General features: G+C 55.4%; 2 protein-coding genes across 2 annotated transcripts; both read left to right on the forward strand.

The window, feature by feature from the left end:
• The first annotated feature begins 8,292 nt into the window (after positions 1–8,292).
• Positions 8,293–11,064, forward strand: CPN2 (carboxypeptidase N subunit 2). The gene is made up of 2 exons (XM_048506975.1): positions 8,293–8,325; positions 9,353–11,064. Exons 1-2 carry the CDS (start codon positions 8,293–8,295, stop codon positions 11,057–11,059), a joined length of 1,740 nt encoding a protein of 579 aa, XP_048362932.1. The 3' UTR covers positions 11,060–11,064.
• A 1,942-nt stretch (positions 11,065–13,006) lies between these two features.
• LOC125437664 (carboxypeptidase N subunit 2-like) lies at positions 13,007–18,128 on the forward strand. The gene is made up of 2 exons (XM_048505494.1): positions 13,007–13,075; positions 15,514–18,128. The coding sequence occupies exon 2, from the start codon at positions 15,515–15,517 to the stop codon at positions 17,969–17,971; it is 2,457 nt and encodes an 818-aa protein (XP_048361451.1). The 5' UTR covers positions 13,007–13,075; position 15,514; the 3' UTR covers positions 17,972–18,128.
• The last annotated feature ends 1,039 nt before the right edge of the window (positions 18,129–19,167 follow it).

Consider the following 19,167-nt stretch of genomic DNA (forward strand, 5'->3'; position numbering starts at 1 on the left):
CTTCTGCGGCTGTTGCTCCCGATCACCTGGTCTGTTAAGGCATTTGCAATCTCAGATCAAAGAGGATCAAGATTGGGAGCCATAAATCAACTTCTCCGCCATCAATCTGTCCAAGCCCCTTTTAAAGCTATCCAGGTTAGTGGCCATCACCACCTCCTGTGGCAGCATATTCCAAACACCAATCACACGTTGCGTGAAGAAGTGTTTCCTTTTATTAGTCCTAATTCTTCCCCCCAGCATTTTCAATGGATGCCCCCTGGTTCTAGTATTGTGAGAAAGAGAGAAAAATGTCTCTCTGTCAACATTTTCTACCCCCTGCATAATTTTGTAGACTTCAATCATATCCCCCCTCAGCCGCCTTCTCTCCAAACTAAAGAGTCCCAAACGCTGCTGCAGCTCCTCATAGGGAAGGTGCTCCAGTCCCTCAATCATCCTCGTTGCCCTTCTCTGCACTTTTTCTATCTCTTCAATATCCTTTTTGAGATGTGGCGACCAGAACTGGACACAGGACTCCAAGTGCGGTCGCACCACTGCTTTATATAAGGGCATGACAATCTTTGCAGTTTTATTATCAATTCCTTTCCTAATTATCCCCAGCATAGAGTTTGCCTTTTTCACAGCTGCCATGCATTGAGTTGACATTCCCATGGAACTATCAACTAAGACGCCCAAATCCCTTTCCTGGTCTGTGACTGATAGCACTGACCCCTGTAGTGTGTAGGTGAAGTTTGGATTTTTTGCCCCTATGTGCATCACTTTGCCTTTTGCTACATTGAACTGCATTTGCCATTTCTGAGCCCACTCACCTAATTTATCAAGGTCCGCTTGGAGCTCTTCGCAGTCCTTTGCGGTTCTCACCACCCTACATAATTTGGTATCATCTGCAAACTTGGCCACCACGCTACCCACCCCTACTTCCAGGTCAGGAACAGGAACATCTGTGATGGGGAAGAGCAGCCTCGTCTTTGGCCTTGAAATTCTACGCAGTCCCACGTTGGGATTCTAGCAGTTCTGGTGGTGAGAGGGGCTCTGCGACTGAGTTCACAGAAACGACAGTTTCCAGCAATGCTTCTTTTCTTGCATCCTGATCCCAGGCGTTGCCCTTGACGGTCGTGTCTGCAGACAACCCCCTCGCAGCTCCGCAGGTGTCCTGGATTGGGGCTCCATCTTAAAAAACCTTCGGGAGACACCTGGGCTCTGGTGGGGTGAGCATTTGCACCCAGTGGGCAAGAGACACCTTGACACGAGTTGACAGCAGCGAACTTGTCCTTGCTACTATATGTTCTGTAGACCCGGTGTCCAAAAGCCACGTAGATTTCGGTGCTTGGGTACGTTGCACCAGAAAGGCGCTTCCTTTCCCGGTCCTCTGCACAGCCTGTTGCTGACGTCTAGGTCGCTGTTGCCCTCGCTGGCAATTCCTCGCTAGGTGGTTGGTTGCTCCACAGGTGTAACATCTGCGAACAGCATTCGCCTCTGCCAATTTGTCACCTCGGTCCTTGCTGATGCTGTTGTTCACTGGAGGCTGAGGGTAGGCACGTAAATCCCTTTGCCCCTTCCATTCCAAAAGCCTCCCGGGCACGTAGTCCAATGTTAAATCATCCTCTGGCACACTTTGTAAGCCATCCACTAATGGGTCCCATTGTGTGCCGAGAGAGGAGAGCAAAATCAAGGCTTGCAGATTATTATCAAAAGCCAAACCTCTATCGGACAAATCAGCAAAGAGTGCTCTCATTTGTTGCAGATGGGAAATCACATTGCCTTCATGCAATTTGAGATTAAAGAGTCTACGCACCAGAATCAGCTTGGAGCCCGCTGTTGTCCTCTGGTACAACTCTTTTAGGGCAGTCCAACACCCCAAAGCTGTTGTTTTATCTCGCAGGAACACCAATTGGCTGTTTTCCACTGCTAGAACAATGGCTGCTCTGGCTTTCTCATCAGCCTCCACCTCATCATCATCGTCCATATCTGGAGCTTTCTGTGCAGCTGTCCAGAGTCCTTCCCGGATGAGGAAGCATTTCATTTTCTCCGCCCATGAGACGTAATTGGACTCATTGAGCCTTTCAAACAGCAGCCCATGAGTAGGACCCGTCATGACTACACCACACTCTTCGCTCCGCCCACTAGGCAATGTTACTCACCAGTGGGTTGTACAACGCCTAGCGGCAACTGGGCCCATAACCTGACACGAGTTGACAGCGTAGGCGCAACTGAGCATACACAGAGTGCGGCAATAACCACTGGAGCCAGGGAGTTCACTCAAAGAAAGGATGTATTGGCATTGATACAATATATACAGTTTAAACGGACAGAGCCTTCGGCTTAGGTCCTGTCCCCAGCAAGGAACATGCTTAACTGAGTTAGCTTACTTATATACACTATGATACATTAATTAGCCTATGGCTAGTACAGTCAAAGGTCACATGACTCTTATATATAGCTGATGCAATCATGCTTAGTCATTCCCTTTGGCTGACTGCCAACAGGTGACTGCAGTTAGTCCTTCAGCAGTCCATTAAGGCAATCAAGGGTTTTGCCATGCAGCTGTTATACCTTCAGCTCCTGACACACCTGAGTGGCCACTCGTTTCTATTGGGGACACAATCCAACAAGGTAACGTTTGGGAGGAAACCTTCCCTTTACATGGACCAGAACACGCAATCAACGAGGCACTGTCCTTGCTAAACTCTCTTGTTCTCTTAATAAAACAATAATGCCCTCCTAACATTGAGACCGCTCTGTTTCCTTTCAGTGTCACAAGACACTGCGGATTGGGGAATATTGGCAAAACTATATCTTGCTCCAGAAGAAATCCAGACAAGACCTTACGTAGAAACTATAAGCTGGTTCTTAACTCTACCCTCTCAGGGAAAACCTTAAGGAATGGGGGGGGGGGTGTGTGTCAGTGGTGGGATCCAAAAATTTTAGTAACAGGTTCCCATGGTGGTGGGATTCAAACTGTGGCATAGCGCCAATGGGGCTGGGCGGGGCACGACGGGGGTGTGGCCGGGCATTCTGGGGGCGGGGCATTCCTGGGCAGGGCTGTGGCAAGGACACAGCCACTGTGCCGGTCCTTGGGTGGGAAACGAATGCACGCAGGCGCAGGCTGCCACGCACGCCGGTGCACCTCCTGCTAGACTGCTTCAAGTTCTGCGCACTACTGCTGAGAGGAGGGGCGTAACTAAGGCAAAAATCACCCATTAGTCACCCCCTCTCAGCACACACAAATAATTAGTAACCTGCTCTCGGGAACCTGTGAGAACCTGCTGGATCCCACCTCTGGGGAGGGGGGTCCCCACACAAGACTGCAAGTTCACTACTAAGATGTGGTTGCTACTAAAACATAACAACTCCCTGGGTATTGGAGCCAGCGAAGGCCCAGCCAGCAGCTCAAACCCTTCGGACATCAGTTGAGTTAATACCAAAGATAGAGACATCATAGTAACTCCTTGGGTGATGGTTGATACCGGTTATCAAGACCCTTAAGAAATCTCTTGGCAAGAGTATGAGAAAAAATGGACTTGTGATATGCAGATGTTGCTGCTAAATGCACCTGACTGATGAAGGAGCGAAACCTGCTGTCTTAATCCTAACGGATACCCAGAATAGATTCAGGTGAGCCGTTGTGTTGCTCTGAAGGAGCAGAAAGGAATTTGAGGCCAGGGGCACCTTTAAGGCCAACAGAGTTGCATTCTTGGGGCAGGCTTTCATGGGGATGCACACTCCTCCAGATTCAGAAATGTCTTGCGGCTACGAATTTAGAGGGAATACACCCTTTGAAGCTGACCACTCCAAAAAGTACCTCCACTGACAGGTGCGTGGCCTCCTAGCCTGAGCCATAGTCACGATCACCTCCGATAAGAAGGTAACCCCGCCCTGGCCATCAAGCGCATCAGGTGCTCTGTGCTGCGTGGTCTCAAGGAACCCCCAAGAACGAGATCCAAGGAAGACTGGCGGCCATCATTGTAGACGGAGCCTGACTTCCTGTGGGCGGGGGATGCAGCAGCAAGGGCCAATCCTGAGGGGAGGGGGAGGAGTGGGGGGTCCCACACACACCTCAGTTCAGAGGGGGGAAGAGTCAGGTGAGAGGCATGCTTGGGGCAAGCCCACCTCAGGCCAATTGGTCCAAAGAAACAGCTGTGGGGCTGGGCTGGCCCTCTGCACCGGCGGTTGTGGAGCCCTCCAGATGCAGGATGGGATCCCATCCCTCGGGTCCTGCCTTGTCCTGCATTCAAAGCCCTTTGCAGGGGACTCCTCTGTCCACAGGGCCTCTCCAGCCTGGCCCTTCCCAGCTGCTGCAGTTCCAGATGTTCCAGCTGGTGGGAACGGGGGTCTGTAGCCTAACCCCTGGGCCAAATTACCTATCAATCCTTGTTGGGGTTGGGGGTGGTGGTTTAAGGACTGCTTTTCGCCTTTGGGGCAAACCTTTTCTCTTACTTTAATCCTCTTTCCAAGATGAAATTACAATTACAAAAATTTAAAATCTAAACCCGCAGAAGTTTTTCCTGCCACATGAAAATTAAAAACCGACAGAGTGTTAACGACCGAGTGAGGCGCGTGCGGCCAGCAGGAGAGGAAGCAAGAAGCCACCAGAGCAGGGAAGGAAAAAAAAGCAGAGGAGAATTGCGGAGGGGGCTGGGACTTTTTGCCTCCTGACCTCTGCATCAGCACCCCGGTGGCGCCTGGCCTGGGAGGGGGCCGGGCACAGCTGCAGGTGGGCCATGATGCCAGTTGAAGTCCTGGCCCCAGGTCCTGGCGGTCCCTCCTGCAAGGGCAGCTGAGCAGTGGTGTGGGGCAGCTGGGGGGGCAGCAGTTGTCCCCAGCGGCTGGAGCTGCAGTCAGTGGGTCAAGGAGCTCCAGCGGACGGGGGAGGCTGCTGACCTGAGGTCTGGCTGTGGGCCTGTCCGGGCTGGTCTGGCTGGTGGCTCCGCCTTCTCACTTGCATTTGGCGCCGTGAGCTTGGACTCAGGGAAAACGTTTGAACACGGGAGGCTTCGCCCCGCCCCCCCGAATCAGGCCTGCAGTCCAGCGGGGTCATCTTGTCTGCTCAGACCAGCAGCCGCTCTCCGGGGGGGGGGTCTCAGGGGGAGCCCTTCCTTGTCACCTGCAGCCTGAGCCATTCAGCTGGAGACGCCAGAGACGGAACCATCCGCAGGCCAAGAGATGCTTGACCACGGAGCCACGGCCCCTCCCCAAGACAGCCTGGAAACGTTTTGTCCTGCAGCCAGGCTGGCTGTTCCGTGGCTCAGAGTCTCTGCTGACTGTTGTGCTGTCCTTGCCGCACGGGTCTGTTACTTCCTGGTTGCACATAAATGCGACGGAGGTGAGATCTGCCCAGCTCACGTGCGTGTGCAAGAGGAGGGGCTTCTGCACGGCTGCTCTGCAGCCAGAATGGTCAACTCCTTTTCCCGTCTTGGCTCACCTGCTCGGGGGCTCTTGGGTTTTCTAGACTTGCTGAGTGTGGAGTCCAGACACACCTGAATCCCATTTTGCCAGGAAAGGGTGGGGGGATAATCTAATAAATACACATCTAAAATCCCAGCACGAATCCCCAGAGAGTCCAGAGGGAAGGGAGGCTTTTGCGCTTGCCCTGGATAGAGGGATCCCTTCCCTTCCTGGGGTTCCTTCCCAATGCTCTCCCCACCCCTCCACTCCCAGCCACTGCACAATCTCAGCGCCAGAGCAGGAGGACTCAGTCCTGAAACAGGCTCCCCCTCCCACAGTCCGGTGGGGGCTTTGCCAGGCTTTGGTCATTGCAGCGGTGCCTCCTGCGGTGGGCCTTGGAGAATCCAGGTTTGTGCCGACGAAGCCACTGCTGGGAGGGGCACTCTGTGCGGAAGGCAGCCGCTGGGCAAACCTCTTCTCACCCTGAGTGCCTCAGCGGGCAGACCCCTTGGGGCAGATTCCTCTCCCCCCTCGCCACACAGCAAGAGCACCTAATGCCCTTGCTAGAAAAGTTGAATAGCCCTGCTCTGATCCCCCCCCCCCCACACACACACACACTGGTCTCCTCCTGCCTCAAGGACACAGGCCCTGCCAGCTCCTCTTGCCAAAGGTGCCACAACCACGCCTGGCACCCCCAGGCCCGCCTAGAGGAAGCGCCTCAGCCCCCCAACATGGCAGCTTTGAGACTGAGGTTGCCCATACGAACAGGTAACTATCCTAAAAGGCTGGTGGCAGAGGAGGCCACTTTCTGGCCACGTGCTGAGTCTTTAACCACCTCACTGGTCAGCCACAGAGAGCAGCACCCGGGCAAGTCGGAACTTCTGGGCAAGAAGTGTGCCACGCGGCTCCTTGGCCTCGTGTCCAGGCTCCAGTGGTGGCCTCACGGCCTGTGGCAGGTCAGCACCTGTGCTGGGGCCACGGGCAGTGACTTCCCAGCCTAGGTATTAAATGCCCAAGAAGGGCAGGCAGCCCGGTCCAAAAACAGCTGGGGAGTGGGGGGGGGGAACTCGACACCACCACCACCACCCCCCCCCCCGTGGCCCACCCTGTGGCCTGGGTTTTTGTTGCCTTCCACCTGCAGGTGTGAACCTGAAGAAGTGATTCCTTTGGCGGGCTCTTGGTCCACGGCCTGTGGCCACTCAGTGAGTGAGCTGGCCACTCAGTTCAAAATAGGGTTTGGTTTGGTGCTCTTGTAACCCCCCTGCTCAGAATGGGTTGACCCAGAAAGGGGTGGAGACTCAAAGCAGCAGGAAGCTGCAGAGCTCAGGTAGTTTGGAGGAGACGAGGCTACCAGACTCGGACCTTGGTTGGTATAAGCCCTGAACACCTTGTTAAGGTAACTGCAATATTGTTGGGAACGACTGGGAATGTAGTTGTTTATTTTTTTGCTATGTTGTAAATGTTGGAGTTTATTGTTTCAGAGTTTCTTTTTTTGTGGTTGTAGTGGGTGAGAGTTCTCCCGGAAACCTTCATCATGTTGAATCCTGTTCACCAAGCCCTTGGAGTCTTCAGGAGCCAACCCCCTTGCAAAGAAGAATTGGACTTGGCAGTATCAGAAGACTGTAAATATAAGGACTTGAAAATGCAACCTGAACGGGACCTTGAAGTGTGACGTTAAATGTTGATGTTATATGTTAAGAAAGTAAACCATCTTGTTTTTAAAAATTGTTGTTGCAAACTCATTCCGAGTTCTGCCCCACAGAACCCACAGATAGAGGTTACACTTTCTTTGTTCACTCAGGGGAGGTGGGTTAACGTGTTGTTGGTCTAAGTGGAGTGTTGATGTGAGCCACTTTGACTGGCGTCAGGGAGAAAGATCGGGGGTCCGACACGACAAACCAGCACCCAGACACTTGCCCTCTTTGCTGCTGCTGCTGCTCCCCTGCAGAGCCCTGCAGCCCTGGCCCCCTTCTGTGCACCAGTGTCAGTGACCAGAGTTATCCCCCAGCAGCCCCAGGCTCCACCCCATGGCGTGGAGTGCCAGCGGGCAGTGCCAAGGGCCACCCAGAGACTAGCTGGCACCGGGGCTATCCTGCAGCAGTCCCCGGGCACACAAAACACCTACGCGAGAAGCTGCACAGACCAGGCAGAGCCAGGGGGCAAATGCCCAGGGGGGCCGAGCGGGAGGGAGCCGCCCACGCCCACACCAGGGCCCACTGCAGCATTCTGGCCAAGACCCCACCTGGGTCACAAAGGAGTTTTCCTGAACCCGTCCGCTAGTGGCTGTGGGCCACTGAGAAAAGTGTCCTGACTGGGGGTCACTGAGCTTGTGGCTCCTGCGGAGCGTGGCCCGAGGAGAAGAAGAAGAAGAAGAGTAAGAAGAGTTTGGATTTGTATCCCCCCTTTCTCTCCTGCAGGAGACTCAAAGGGGCTGACAATCTCTTTGCCCTTCCCCCCTCACAACAAACACCCTGTGAGGTAGGTGGGGCTGAGAGAGCTCCGAGTAGCTGTGACTAGCCCAAGGTCACCCAGCTGGCGTGTGTGGGAGTGCACAGGCTAGTCTGAATTCCCCAGATAAGCCTCCACAGCTCAGGTGGCAGAGCTGGGAATCAAACCCGGTTCCTCCAGATTAGATACACAAGCTCTTAACCTCTTACGCCACTGAGAAGGACGCCCGGCTGCCGGCCGTGTGGGTGCTTGTCCGCGTGTGCCTGTTTGCTCTGGCTTGTTTGCTCAGAGGCCAGTGCCCTCTCCCCCCTCCGCCCCCCCCTCGCAGGGCCTGCCAGCCACTGCCTGGGAAGGGGGGCTGTTACCTCTGAGCCGCCACCCACGGACTCTGCCTCTCGGTTGGTGACCAAAGGCTGCTGAACCCAGGGGGCTCTTGGAGGTCGCGCGAGGGGGGAGGACAGCATGGCTCTCCTTGGGGGAGCAACCCCACTGACGGTAAGTGTTCAGAAGGGGAAGAAGCGAAACAGCCCCCCCCCCCCGGAGGGAGAGATTAGGGGCAGAGGGGATCCGGGCTACTGCAGGAGACACTGCATGGCTCGCGTGGCCCTGGGGCCAGTGGCTGTCTGGAGGGTGACCGTGCTCCTAGACTGGTGGGCCCTGGGGCAAACATAGGGCCGGCTGAAGGCCAAGGCCATGGACTGGGGGCGTCTTGGCACAAAAGCCCCTTGTGCCGGGGGGGGGGGGGCTTCAAGGTAGGAGGAGGTTGCCGTGTTTGTGTGCAAAACAAGATGACGGCGAAGAGCTGGTTCCTGGACTCCGCTTTTCTCTACCTTTAAAAGGGAACGGCCGTCCTCTGTGCAAAACGCTGGGTCATTACTGGCCCATGGGGTGACGTCACATCTCGACATTTACTCGGCAGACTGTGTTTCTGGGGTGGTTTGCCGCGTCCTCCCCCAGTCCTTTGCACTTTATTCCACGCCAGCTGGGTCCTCGTTTGACCGACCTCGGAAGGGTGGGAGGCTGAGCCAACCTTGAGCCGGCTACCTGAGCCCGACGTCCACCTGGGTTGAATTTGGATTCTCGTGTGTTGGGGAGGGGTTGCCATGCAGGCTGCTGGGTGATAGGAGTGGGAAACATGAAGGGAGGGGGGGGGACTAGCAAAGGTGTGTGTGTGTGTGGGGGGGGTGCCATTCCACTCCCTGTGAGTCTTGTTGGTCCCCCACTTGACACGACCACCAGACATCAACACTCAAGGGGACCTCCGTGCTCCCAGGCAGAGAACCCCTGAGCCCCAGTCCTGGTGGGGAGAGATGCAGGGAAGCCCCTCTGCCCTGTTCGTTAGCCCTCCAGGGTGGCTGGAAAGAGGACGAGGGTCCACGGTTATTGTTCCCCACAGTCTCTCACTGCTCCCGCCCCACACCCCCTTCCCCAGAAGTCTAACAAGGCCACCCAATCGTTGCAGGGCCTTCCTTGTCTCATGCAACCCGTTGTTCAGAGACGTTTTCTGTGTTTCCCCCCCCAGGGTCGGCGGAGGGTCGCTGGGCCCCTTCCGTGGCTTTGCCTCTTGGCCGTGGCACTGCTGAGTGGCCTGGCTTGGACTTGCCCCGCCTCTTGCCAGTGCTTCGGGAACACCACGGTCTTCTGCGCCGAGGGGGCCATCCGGGACGTCCCCCCTGGAATCCCCCCCGAGACCACCCGGCTGGTGTTTGCGGAAACCTCGCTGCGGTCCCTCGGCCGCCAGGCGTTTGGCAACAGCAGCAGCAACGTGACCATGCTGCTCTTCCTGAAGACCCCGCTCAGCTCCTTGGAAGAGGCGGCCTTTGAGGGCCTGCCCAACCTGAGAGAGCTGGCCATCTCTGGCAGCAACCTGAGCACCCTGGCCAGTGAGAGCCTGGGGGGTTTGGCCCAACTCAGCCGACTCTCAGTCAAGTTCAGCCCCCTCGCGACCCTGGAGGGCGGCCTCTTCAACCACACCCCTGCCTTGAAGTCCCTTCACCTGCAAGGGAACCAGGTCCAGCATCTGCCCCCTGATATCTTTGGTCCACTGAAGGAGCTGGAGGCTCTCCACTTGACCCAGAACCTCCTCCCTGGGCTGCCCGAGGACCTCTTTGAGCCCCTGCGGCTCCTCCGGGTGCTCCATCTGAGCGACAACCGATTGTCCCGCCTCCCGCCAAAAACCTTCCTTCCCCTGACGGAGCTGCAGGAGCTCTTCCTGGATGGGAATCGGCTCACGGAGCTGCCCGGGGGCCTCTTCTCCCAGCTGTCCCAACTGAGAGGGCTCCACCTGCGGTACAACGGCCTCAGGCACCTCTGCCCCACCACCTTCTCTTCGTTGTCCAGCTTGACGACCTTGTACCTGGACCACAACCAGCTTGCTGACCTGCCAGGTGGGCTCTTTGAGGGGACCCCCAACCTCACTCGCCTCTCCGTGGCCCACAATCATCTCCAGATCGTCCCGGAGAGCCTTCTTGGCAACCTCTCCCGCTTGTCCAGCCTGGCGCTCTCCCACAACCTCCTCGGCCGCCTGTCCCCCGGGGTCTTCCAAGGCCTGTCCGCCCTCACGGAGCTGCAGTTGGACCACAACAGGCTCAGCGTGTTGCAGAGGGAGGCTCTGGCTGACCTCGGCAGCCTGGAAGTGCTGGGCATGGCCCACAACAACCTCACCACACTGCAGAGGGAGGCCTTTGCCAACCTGACCCGTCTGACGGTGCTGGACCTCTCCAACAACCACCTGGCTTCGCTGCCAGCGGGGATCTTTGGTGACAATGCCCAGCTGAACATGGTGTCCCTGGAAGGCAACCCCTGGGCCTGCGACTGCCACCTGGCCCACCTGGCGTCTTGGCTGCAGGAGGACAGGTGGAGGCTCAAGGCAGACACCCTCTGCAGCAGGCCAAACTACTTGGAGCAGGTGAGCCTCCAAGCCGTCCGGGGAGAGCTGCTGGTTTGCCCGTCTGACGCAGGCGCTGCCCACTGCCGGGCTCAGGCGGCCGCCAGCCCTTTCTGGTCCGAGTGCCTCTACCTGGACCCAACTGGGGCCGCTCAGCTCACCTGCAGTGCAGACGGCTGCCACCAGCTCAGCCTGTGCCTCCCACCAGACGAGCGCCTGCACGCCTCCGGGCCCATGAACTTCAGCAGGGGGTGGGCCCTGGACGCCCAGTGTGGGGCGAGGAGAGTCTGGATCACTGTGACCATTCAGGAAGAAAGTCCTGCGGAGGAAGGGTTCTCCTAAGTGGTGGCAGGCTCAGCAAGTGGGGGGGGCCCACAGGGAGGACGTTTCTATGGGGCAGGCAGGCAGGCAGGCAAAGAGAACCATGCTGTCTCCCAAGTTTCCGGGGGGGGGGCGGGGGGGGGGGCCAGGGGTGCCGCTGCCCCTCCAGAGTGGCTCAGGGAGGGGGGCGGACGTGAGGGGGGCTGTTGTCCTTCTGAATCGCCCTTTTGCTCCTGAAACTTGGCATCTTGGTCGTTGTGAATAAAGAGGTTCTTCTTGCCTGGGATTCCAGATCTTTTTCCTGCACACGGTCCCCCCTCCCCCCTCCCACAAGGAAACATATCCCCCTCCTGATGAGTTTGGCTGAGGGAAGAGGATTGACACTGTGCACCAGTGTTGGCAGCAGGAGCAGTGAATCCAGTCGCACCTTGACAACGTTCCTGGCAGCGTGTGAGCTTCTGTAAGTCTCAGCTCACTTCTTCACATTCGGTGGAGGCAGCAGCGCATAGAATGTGTCACTATTGAGCCGCCACATGTATGTTTTATGGCCCAAGCGAGGACCGGCCCCTGCTGAGTCCTGGACAGTTTTCCAAGGACACCAATGGGAGCTCCAACCACCACCACGAAGGGACTTCTGGGGAAATTAAGCAGGGGGAGGAGAGAGAAGACCAATCCTCCTCCGACACCTGGACCAGCTTCTGGACATGCAGAGCTGGGGCTGAGTGGAACTTTAAGTGGGAAAGGGGGCGCTGGCCAGGCCCATGGTGGCAAGGGGGGGGCGGCCCCCAGGAGAGGGCGAGGAGTGAAGGCATCCAGTCCTGCCCCCTGCCTCTCTGGACATTCTTATAGGATCAGGGAAGGGGTAGAAGGAGTGGGCAGAGAGCACGCCTCCTCCCTCGCCCATAGTCCTGGAACTCAGTTTAGATGCACGCAAGACATTTCCTCCTGACAGCTGCCGGTGGGCTGGCAGGCAACGAAAGGGGGAAGGTGGGCTAGCGTGGTTGGGCCGCTGCGCTCTGTACGTTGGCTGCTCTGAGAGAGCGGATGCTGGATGGGACAGGCCCCCATTGGTTGGATCCAGCAGGGCCCTTCTGAGGTCCTTCAGTTACAAAGGATACAAGGCTCACCCCGCATTTATGTTTAGAGTAGGCTCTCCCCCTCCTCCCACACCCCAACCGCCCTTTCAGGAGTCAACAGCCCCTGTTTTTCCTTTCAACGAGGCATGTATTTATTTACTTCACTTTCTCATGTACTTCACTTTCTCATGTATTTATTTACTTCACTTTCTCACCACATTCCACCCTTCTCCATTCCATACCTCCCAGGTTTGGTGCAGTTTGGTTCACTTTGGACCCTCAAAGGTGTAGTCCCATCTCCTATTAGCTCCCAGTGGAAACAATGGGGGATGGGGCATCCCCTTTGGGAGTCCATAACTTTGGACTCCCTAAGCCAAACCTCACCAAATCTGGGTGATAGCATCAGGAGAGTCTCTTGAAACATCCCTGAAATTTTGGTGCTGCTAGCCTAAAAACTGCACCCTCTGCAGGCCAAAAACGGAAAAACACTGAAAATACAAAAAAATCCCACAAACGAACTTGCAGTTTTTGCACCCCCCACAAGGGGGTGCCCTGGGCAACGGCCCACTTTGCCCAATGGGAGGAACGCCTCTGCCTTCCCCACCAGTGGCCACCTGAAATTGGGGCTGGGGGTGTTGGCAATTCACCTTTTCCAGGTGAAAGGAGCTGCCCGCCTTTGTGTTTTAAAGGGGAGGCAGGGGGGCAGGCCGCCCTGGGGCCAAGTGGTGGGGCCACAGACACAACAGCACAGTCCCTGCGTCTGTGCAGGCGGGGGTGGGGGTGGGGTGGAGATCTGGGCCAGCGCATGCCTGCTATCTCTCTGGAGCACACAAAAAAGCCACGGCTGCCTTGAGCCGATCAGGAGCCTGCCCTGCCGGAGTGGGACGCCTGCTGCAGATAAGGCGCGGGGCCTCTCCGGAGCGGCTCCAGTGCGGCAAAGTCGCCAGGGGCCGGGCAGCAGGTAAGCCAGGCTGAGCTTTTCGGGCTTCTCAAGGAGCCACTGGAGCACGACTCAGTTCCTGGGGGACCAGGCAGCAGCCGGCAGTGCGTGGCGTGGAGGGGATGATGTGCCGCTCCCTCTGGAAGATGCTGTCTCGGCCTCTGTATGTTCACAGTAGGATCGGGCACAGAGGCTGGTGGAGCTGATCTCTGCTGTTGTGGGGGAGGGCCAGCTGGGGAGGTGGAGAAGCTAGCCAGGGGTTGTTGTTGTCAGGTTGCAGCTAACTTAGGATGAGCCCTACAGAGTTTTCAAGGCCAGAGGCTATCAGAGGTGGTTTGCCATTGCCGGCTGCTTCTGCAGAGCGACCCTGGCCACCTTCCGTGGCCGTCTCTCGTCCTGATCTTGCTGAGCTTCCAGGATGTCATGAGATTGGGCTCGCCTGGGCCGTCCTGGTCAGAGGTGGTTTGTCACTTCCTGCCCTGCATAATGACCCTGAGCTTCCTGGACGCCCCCCCCCCCCATCCAAGTGCTGAGAAGGGCCATTGACTATGCTTAGCTTTCTGAGGTCAGCAATAATCAGTTCAAGTCTTTGTTATTTTCCGCCTGTGGTGTGGCTGGCATATCTCAAATTGTTAATGTTCCTGGTTCTGGTGGGTTTTCCGGGGGGCTCTGTGGCCGTGGTCTGGTGAGTCTTGTTCCTAACGTTTCACCTGCATCTGTGGCTGGCATCTTCAGAGGGGTATCACAGATGGAAGTCAGTTACACACTGTGTCCTAACAGACTTCCCTCGGTGGTATACCTCTGAAGATGCCAGCCACAGGTGCAGGTGAAACATTAGGAACAAGATCCACCAGACCACGGCCACACAGCCTGGAAAACCCACCAGAACCAGTTGAATCCGGCCGTGAAAGCCTTCGACTATACATTGTTAACATTCCTTCCCTCAATTTTCACTTCACTTTTATCTAAATCTGTATACAGACTGAAGAGACAGGGAGATAAAATGCCTCCTTATCTAACACCTTAGCCAGGCGGAAACCATTCTGTTGCTCCATATTCTGTCCTAACAGTAGCCTCTTGTCTAGAGTACAGATTGTGCATCAAATCAATCAGACATTGTGGCACACCCATTTCCTTAAAACCAGCCGTAGCTTTTCATGATCCACCCTGTCAAAAGTCTTGCTGTCATCTATTAAACACAAGCTGGTTTTCTTCTGAAATTCTCTCGTACGCTCCAGTAACCACTGTAAATCTGCAGTAGGATCTCTAGTGAGCTTTCCTTTTTTGAATCCAGCTATAACCGTAGGCATTTCTTGTTCCATTTACGGTAATAATCTTTGTTGTAAGATTTTGAACATCACTTTACTTGAAATTAACGCGATGGTCCAAAAGTTGCTGCAGTCTTCGATGTCTCCCTTTTTTTGGAATGGGAATGTAAATTGAGCATTGTTGGTTTTCAAAACAAAACAGGCAGGGAGGTTAATTCCCCATTTTTCTTTACAGCTAAAGCAATCACTCTTTAATTTTTTCTCTTATTTTTTAATTATTGTGGTCGCATGATTGAAAATTAGAAGAGGAAAGAATAAAACTTAAGAGAAGGGGTGATAATTTTGGCTGCAAAGAAAAACACCTGCAGTTAAGTTTTCCTCCTCCTGACTAAACTAAAAAGGTTCCGTTCAGAGATCTTGGGGAGTATCAAGAGAGGCATAACGTCCATATTGTGAGATGTTGCAGTTCTGCTGTGCACTGCATTGGTCAGGCCACACCCAGCGTCCTGTGTTCAGTTGTGGCGCAGGTGCAGAGGAAAGCGACGAGGATGATCGGGCGCCTGGAACCCAAGCCCTATCAGGAAAGGTTTTGGGGATGTTATGGAGAAGAGAGGTTGAGAGGAGATGTGATTTCTCTCTGGAAGTATTTGAAGGGCTGCCATGTAGAGGAGGTCAGGGAGCTGTTCCAGTTGGCAGCAGGCAATAGAACTTGCCATAAGGGGTATACGTTTTGGGTGGAAAGGTACTTGCTGGATATTAGGGAGAAAATGTTCAGTGAGAGTATCTCATCAGGGGCGTGGGCTGCCTGGGGAGATGGTGATGTCCTCCTCTCTGGCATTATTCAAGCAGCAGTTGGACAAACACTTGTCTGGGATGCTCTAGGCCAGGGGTGGCCAACCTATGGGGTTCCAGATGTTCATGGACCACAGTTCCCATCAGCCCCTGCCCGCATGGCCAAGTGGCCATGCCGGCAGGGGCTGATGGGAGTTGTAGACCATGAACATCTGGAACGCCATATGTTGGCCACCCCTGCTCCAGGATGATCCTGCTTTGAGCAGGGGGTGGGACTAGATAGCCTGTATGGCTCCTCCCAACTCCATGGCCCTGTGCGTCTAAGAGACGCATAATGCCAGGCTAGGCAGAGCAGACATTGCGTGGTTCATGACATGTGGTGTGGCTCTCTTCCTCCAGCATGAAGGCCCCAACCCTTCTCCTCCTCCTCCTCCTCCTCTTCTTGGGAACTGGGGACAGTCAGACCCCCTGCAGGAGCGACCTGGAGTTCGGCTGCCCCAAGGCCAACCAAGACGTCTACACTAGCTTCAGAGACGTGACCGAGATCCCGAAGTCGGTTCCTCCCGTCATTTCTGAAATGTTCTTCATCCAAACCAGCCTTCTCAAAATAAGGGAGGGGGCTTTCAGGAACATGCCCAACCTGGTGAAGCTCCTGTTCATTGGGAACAATATCCGGACCGTTGAGGTGGGAGCGTTTGATAACTTAGGGAAACTGGAGGAGATGGAAATCTCGGGGGCACAGCTGGGCCTCCTCCCAGGCGGGGTCTTCCGAAACCTGCCTGCTTTGCAGAAGCTGAACCTGCGCGACAATCAGGTCACGGGGCTCGGGGGTGGGCTCTTCCAAGGCCTTGAAAGCCTGACAGACCTTTATCTCCACATCAATGAGATCCCTTCTCTCCCCGAGGGCATCTTTGATGGACTTCCCAAACTCACCACCTTACACTTGGCAAAGAACAAGATCTCAACCCTCCCAAAGGATGTCTTCAAGCAACTGACTCGGCTGAAGACTCTTCGGCTGTATGAAAACGAGATCTCTGACTTCCCGGAGCAGAGCCTGGAGAACCACCAGGGCTTGAGGGAGCTCAGCCTCCAGCACAACAAGATCCAAACTCTGCCACCCAACTGGCTGAAGAATCTTCCCAACCTGGAGAAGCTTTTCCTGAACAACAACCGGATCCGAGGCCTCCCAGCAGAGGCGTTCTTTGGACTAAGGAAAATGAAGCAGCTGAAGTTGGCTTCCAACCAGATAGAGATGCTCCCCGGCCCGCTCTTTGGCCCGATGCCTCTGCTCAAGGAGCTGGACCTCAGCGTCAACAACTTGCAGACTCTGCCTGCCGGTGTCTTTGCCAACCTGACAGCTGTCACCAAGCTCACCTTGTCCAGAAACCAGCTGGTGGGTTTGCCTGCAGGTGCCTTCATGGGGCTTGACCACCTCGAGTGGCTCAGTTTGGAGATGAACAATCTCTCCTCTTTGGACAGCCTGCTGAGTTCTTCCCTCCCAGGACTAAAGACCCTCAAGGTCTCCAATAACCGCCTGGAGAGCATCCCCGTGGGCCTCTTCGACAGCTGGGGGAAGCTCAGCTCAGTGGCTCTCAGTGGGAACCCCTGGAGGTGTGACTGCCGTCTTCTCTATCTCCACAGCTGGATGAGAAACAACGCTTCCAAAGTTCAAGATGCCAACAAGGCTGTCTGTGGAAGCCCTGAGGATCTGGCTGGGAAGGAGGTCAGCGGACTCACTGAAGGCCAGCTCATTTGCGTAACAACCACCCCCAGTTCAACCATGCCCATCCCTGTGGCCACAGCAGTTCCCTCAGCCACGGAAATCTCTACAACTGCTGGTGCTGCTTCCACCCCCCTCAAGACTCCAACCACAGCCTCTGAAATCACAACCACCACTGGGAGGTCCACCAGAATTCCACAGACCACATCCACCGTCAAGACAACCCTTGAAATCACCAGTGTGGGCCACACCACGGCTTCTGAAATTGTGACCACCACAGAGAGGTCCACCAGAGTTCCACAGACCACACCCACTGTCAAGACAATCCTTGAAATCACCCCCACCCCCCAAGTAACCAGTGCTGGCAAGAGCCACACCACAGCCTCTGAAACCACTCATGTCGGCAGTTCCGTGATCTCACCCGGCCCGGCCACGGAGCCATCACGGACCAGTATGGCGGCTGTGAGGCCAGCCCCAACTCCTCAGGCCACCAGTCCAGTCAGGACGTCCATAGGAACCCTTGATACAACCGTATGGACTGGCAAATCACTTGTGACAACCACAGCCACTAACCAGAGGCCCATCACAACACCTGCACTGGAGATCACACCTGTGGAGACATTCTCCTCCATGGGGGGGTCTGTTCTAGCCAGCACGCCAGGGTGTTTGAGCCGCACCAGCCCCAGGAACGAGTGCCCTTCCAGTTCCTGGATGGCAGAACTGGCGACTGAACAAGAACGACGAACCCCCACCAGGGCAGCTGCCCCCTTCCCCTCTGCAGAGACCCAAGCGGAGGCATCTGTGGCTGGCGTGGCCACAACACTGCCGCAGCCCGCAATGGACGGTGCCTCTCCCAGTCCGCCACGGTCGTCCCGCCCGACCTCTGGGCCCCGTGGCACAAACAGGGCCCCTTCCTCCCGGTCCCTGCTCCACGCCTGGGGCTTCTCACTGAGCTCCAGCCACCGGTATTGCCCTCTCTTTCTCACGCTGTACCTATCCGTGCTGCTTGTTGAGATCTGCTGTGCAGTTGCTTTGGCCAGGTTTCTGTGCGTGTTGTGCAACACCAGGCACCCGCGACATCTGCCATCAGGGCCCATCAAGCTGACGAGCGTCCAGCACAGGAAATGGAGGCTTTGAGGGGGTCGGGGTGGCTTGAGAAGAAGCCCTCGGAGAGGTGGGGCATCTCTGGGGTTGTCAGAGGCTGCCTCAGAAGTCCCTGCAGGGGCTCCCTTGCTATCGCTGCCTGGAATCAGGACAGAGAGGCCCTGTGTGCGAATTCACCTGCCCATTCATGTGTGACTTGTCGAAGGCTTTCACGGCCGGAATCACTGGGGTGCTGTGTGGTTTCCGGGCTGTGTGGCCGCGTTCTAGCAGTATTCCTTCCTGATGTTTCGCCTGCATCTGTGGCTGGCATCTTCAGAGGATCTGTCAGCCACAGATGCAGGCGAAACATCAGGAGAGAATGCTGCTAGAACACGGCCCTACAGCCCGGAAACCACACAGCACCCCATGTGTGACTTCTTTCTAGGCTGCTAACAGGGGCAGAGAGGTGGAACTGCAGAGGAAGGGGAAAGGAAGCATTTGCACTGAATATTAACCCTCTCTGTTAATATTCCCCCCCCCCCCCCGCTCTCTGCTTTGTACATCAGGGTAACCCTCATATTGAGGGGCCCGGCCATTCCTCCTTTTGGGGGAGGGTTTTAAATAAGGGTTTCCTGGATGCCTTTCATTGTACCAACCGCTGTTTTACATGGAGTTTTAGTAAGTTTTAATGACTATTATATGGATGGAGCTTATGTAACTTGTTATTGTGTATTTGTATGGTCTGCTCCTCTATTCAGCATTGTATGAATTTTATGTTGTACACCACCCGGAGCCCTTCGGGGATGGGATGGTATAAAAATCTAAGTAATAAACAAACAAACAAACAAACCCTCAAGCCCTAAAAACTATTTTTCTGCACTTGGTGATTATGCATCAAAATCAAATTAAATCTTTAGTATCGCTACTGATAAAAAGTCTCACCTTTCCCTATTGGTTCTTATTTTAACATTTTGTGGCCTTCAGAACCACTAGTCATCCATATTTTTTTCTGGTTTCTGTAAACACTCTACCCAGAGTTTCCAATTGTCTATAAACTTAGTTCTCTGAATCTTGGGCTTAGTTCCAGTGTGACTTGCTGGAAGCAAAAGCCCTATTCTCTCGTGGGAGTGGCCACACACTGGGCACCGGAACTGGGCACCTGCCGCCCTGCACAGCAGCAACACGGCACACCGGAGAGGGTGATTGGGGCTCGCCAGCCTCATGTTGAAAACAAGCCCAAGATCCAGACC

The sequence above is a fragment of the Sphaerodactylus townsendi genome, linkage group LG08, assembly GCF_021028975.2.
Source record: "Sphaerodactylus townsendi isolate TG3544 linkage group LG08, MPM_Stown_v2.3, whole genome shotgun sequence".
NCBI lineage: Eukaryota > Metazoa > Chordata > Lepidosauria > Squamata > Sphaerodactylidae > Sphaerodactylus > Sphaerodactylus townsendi.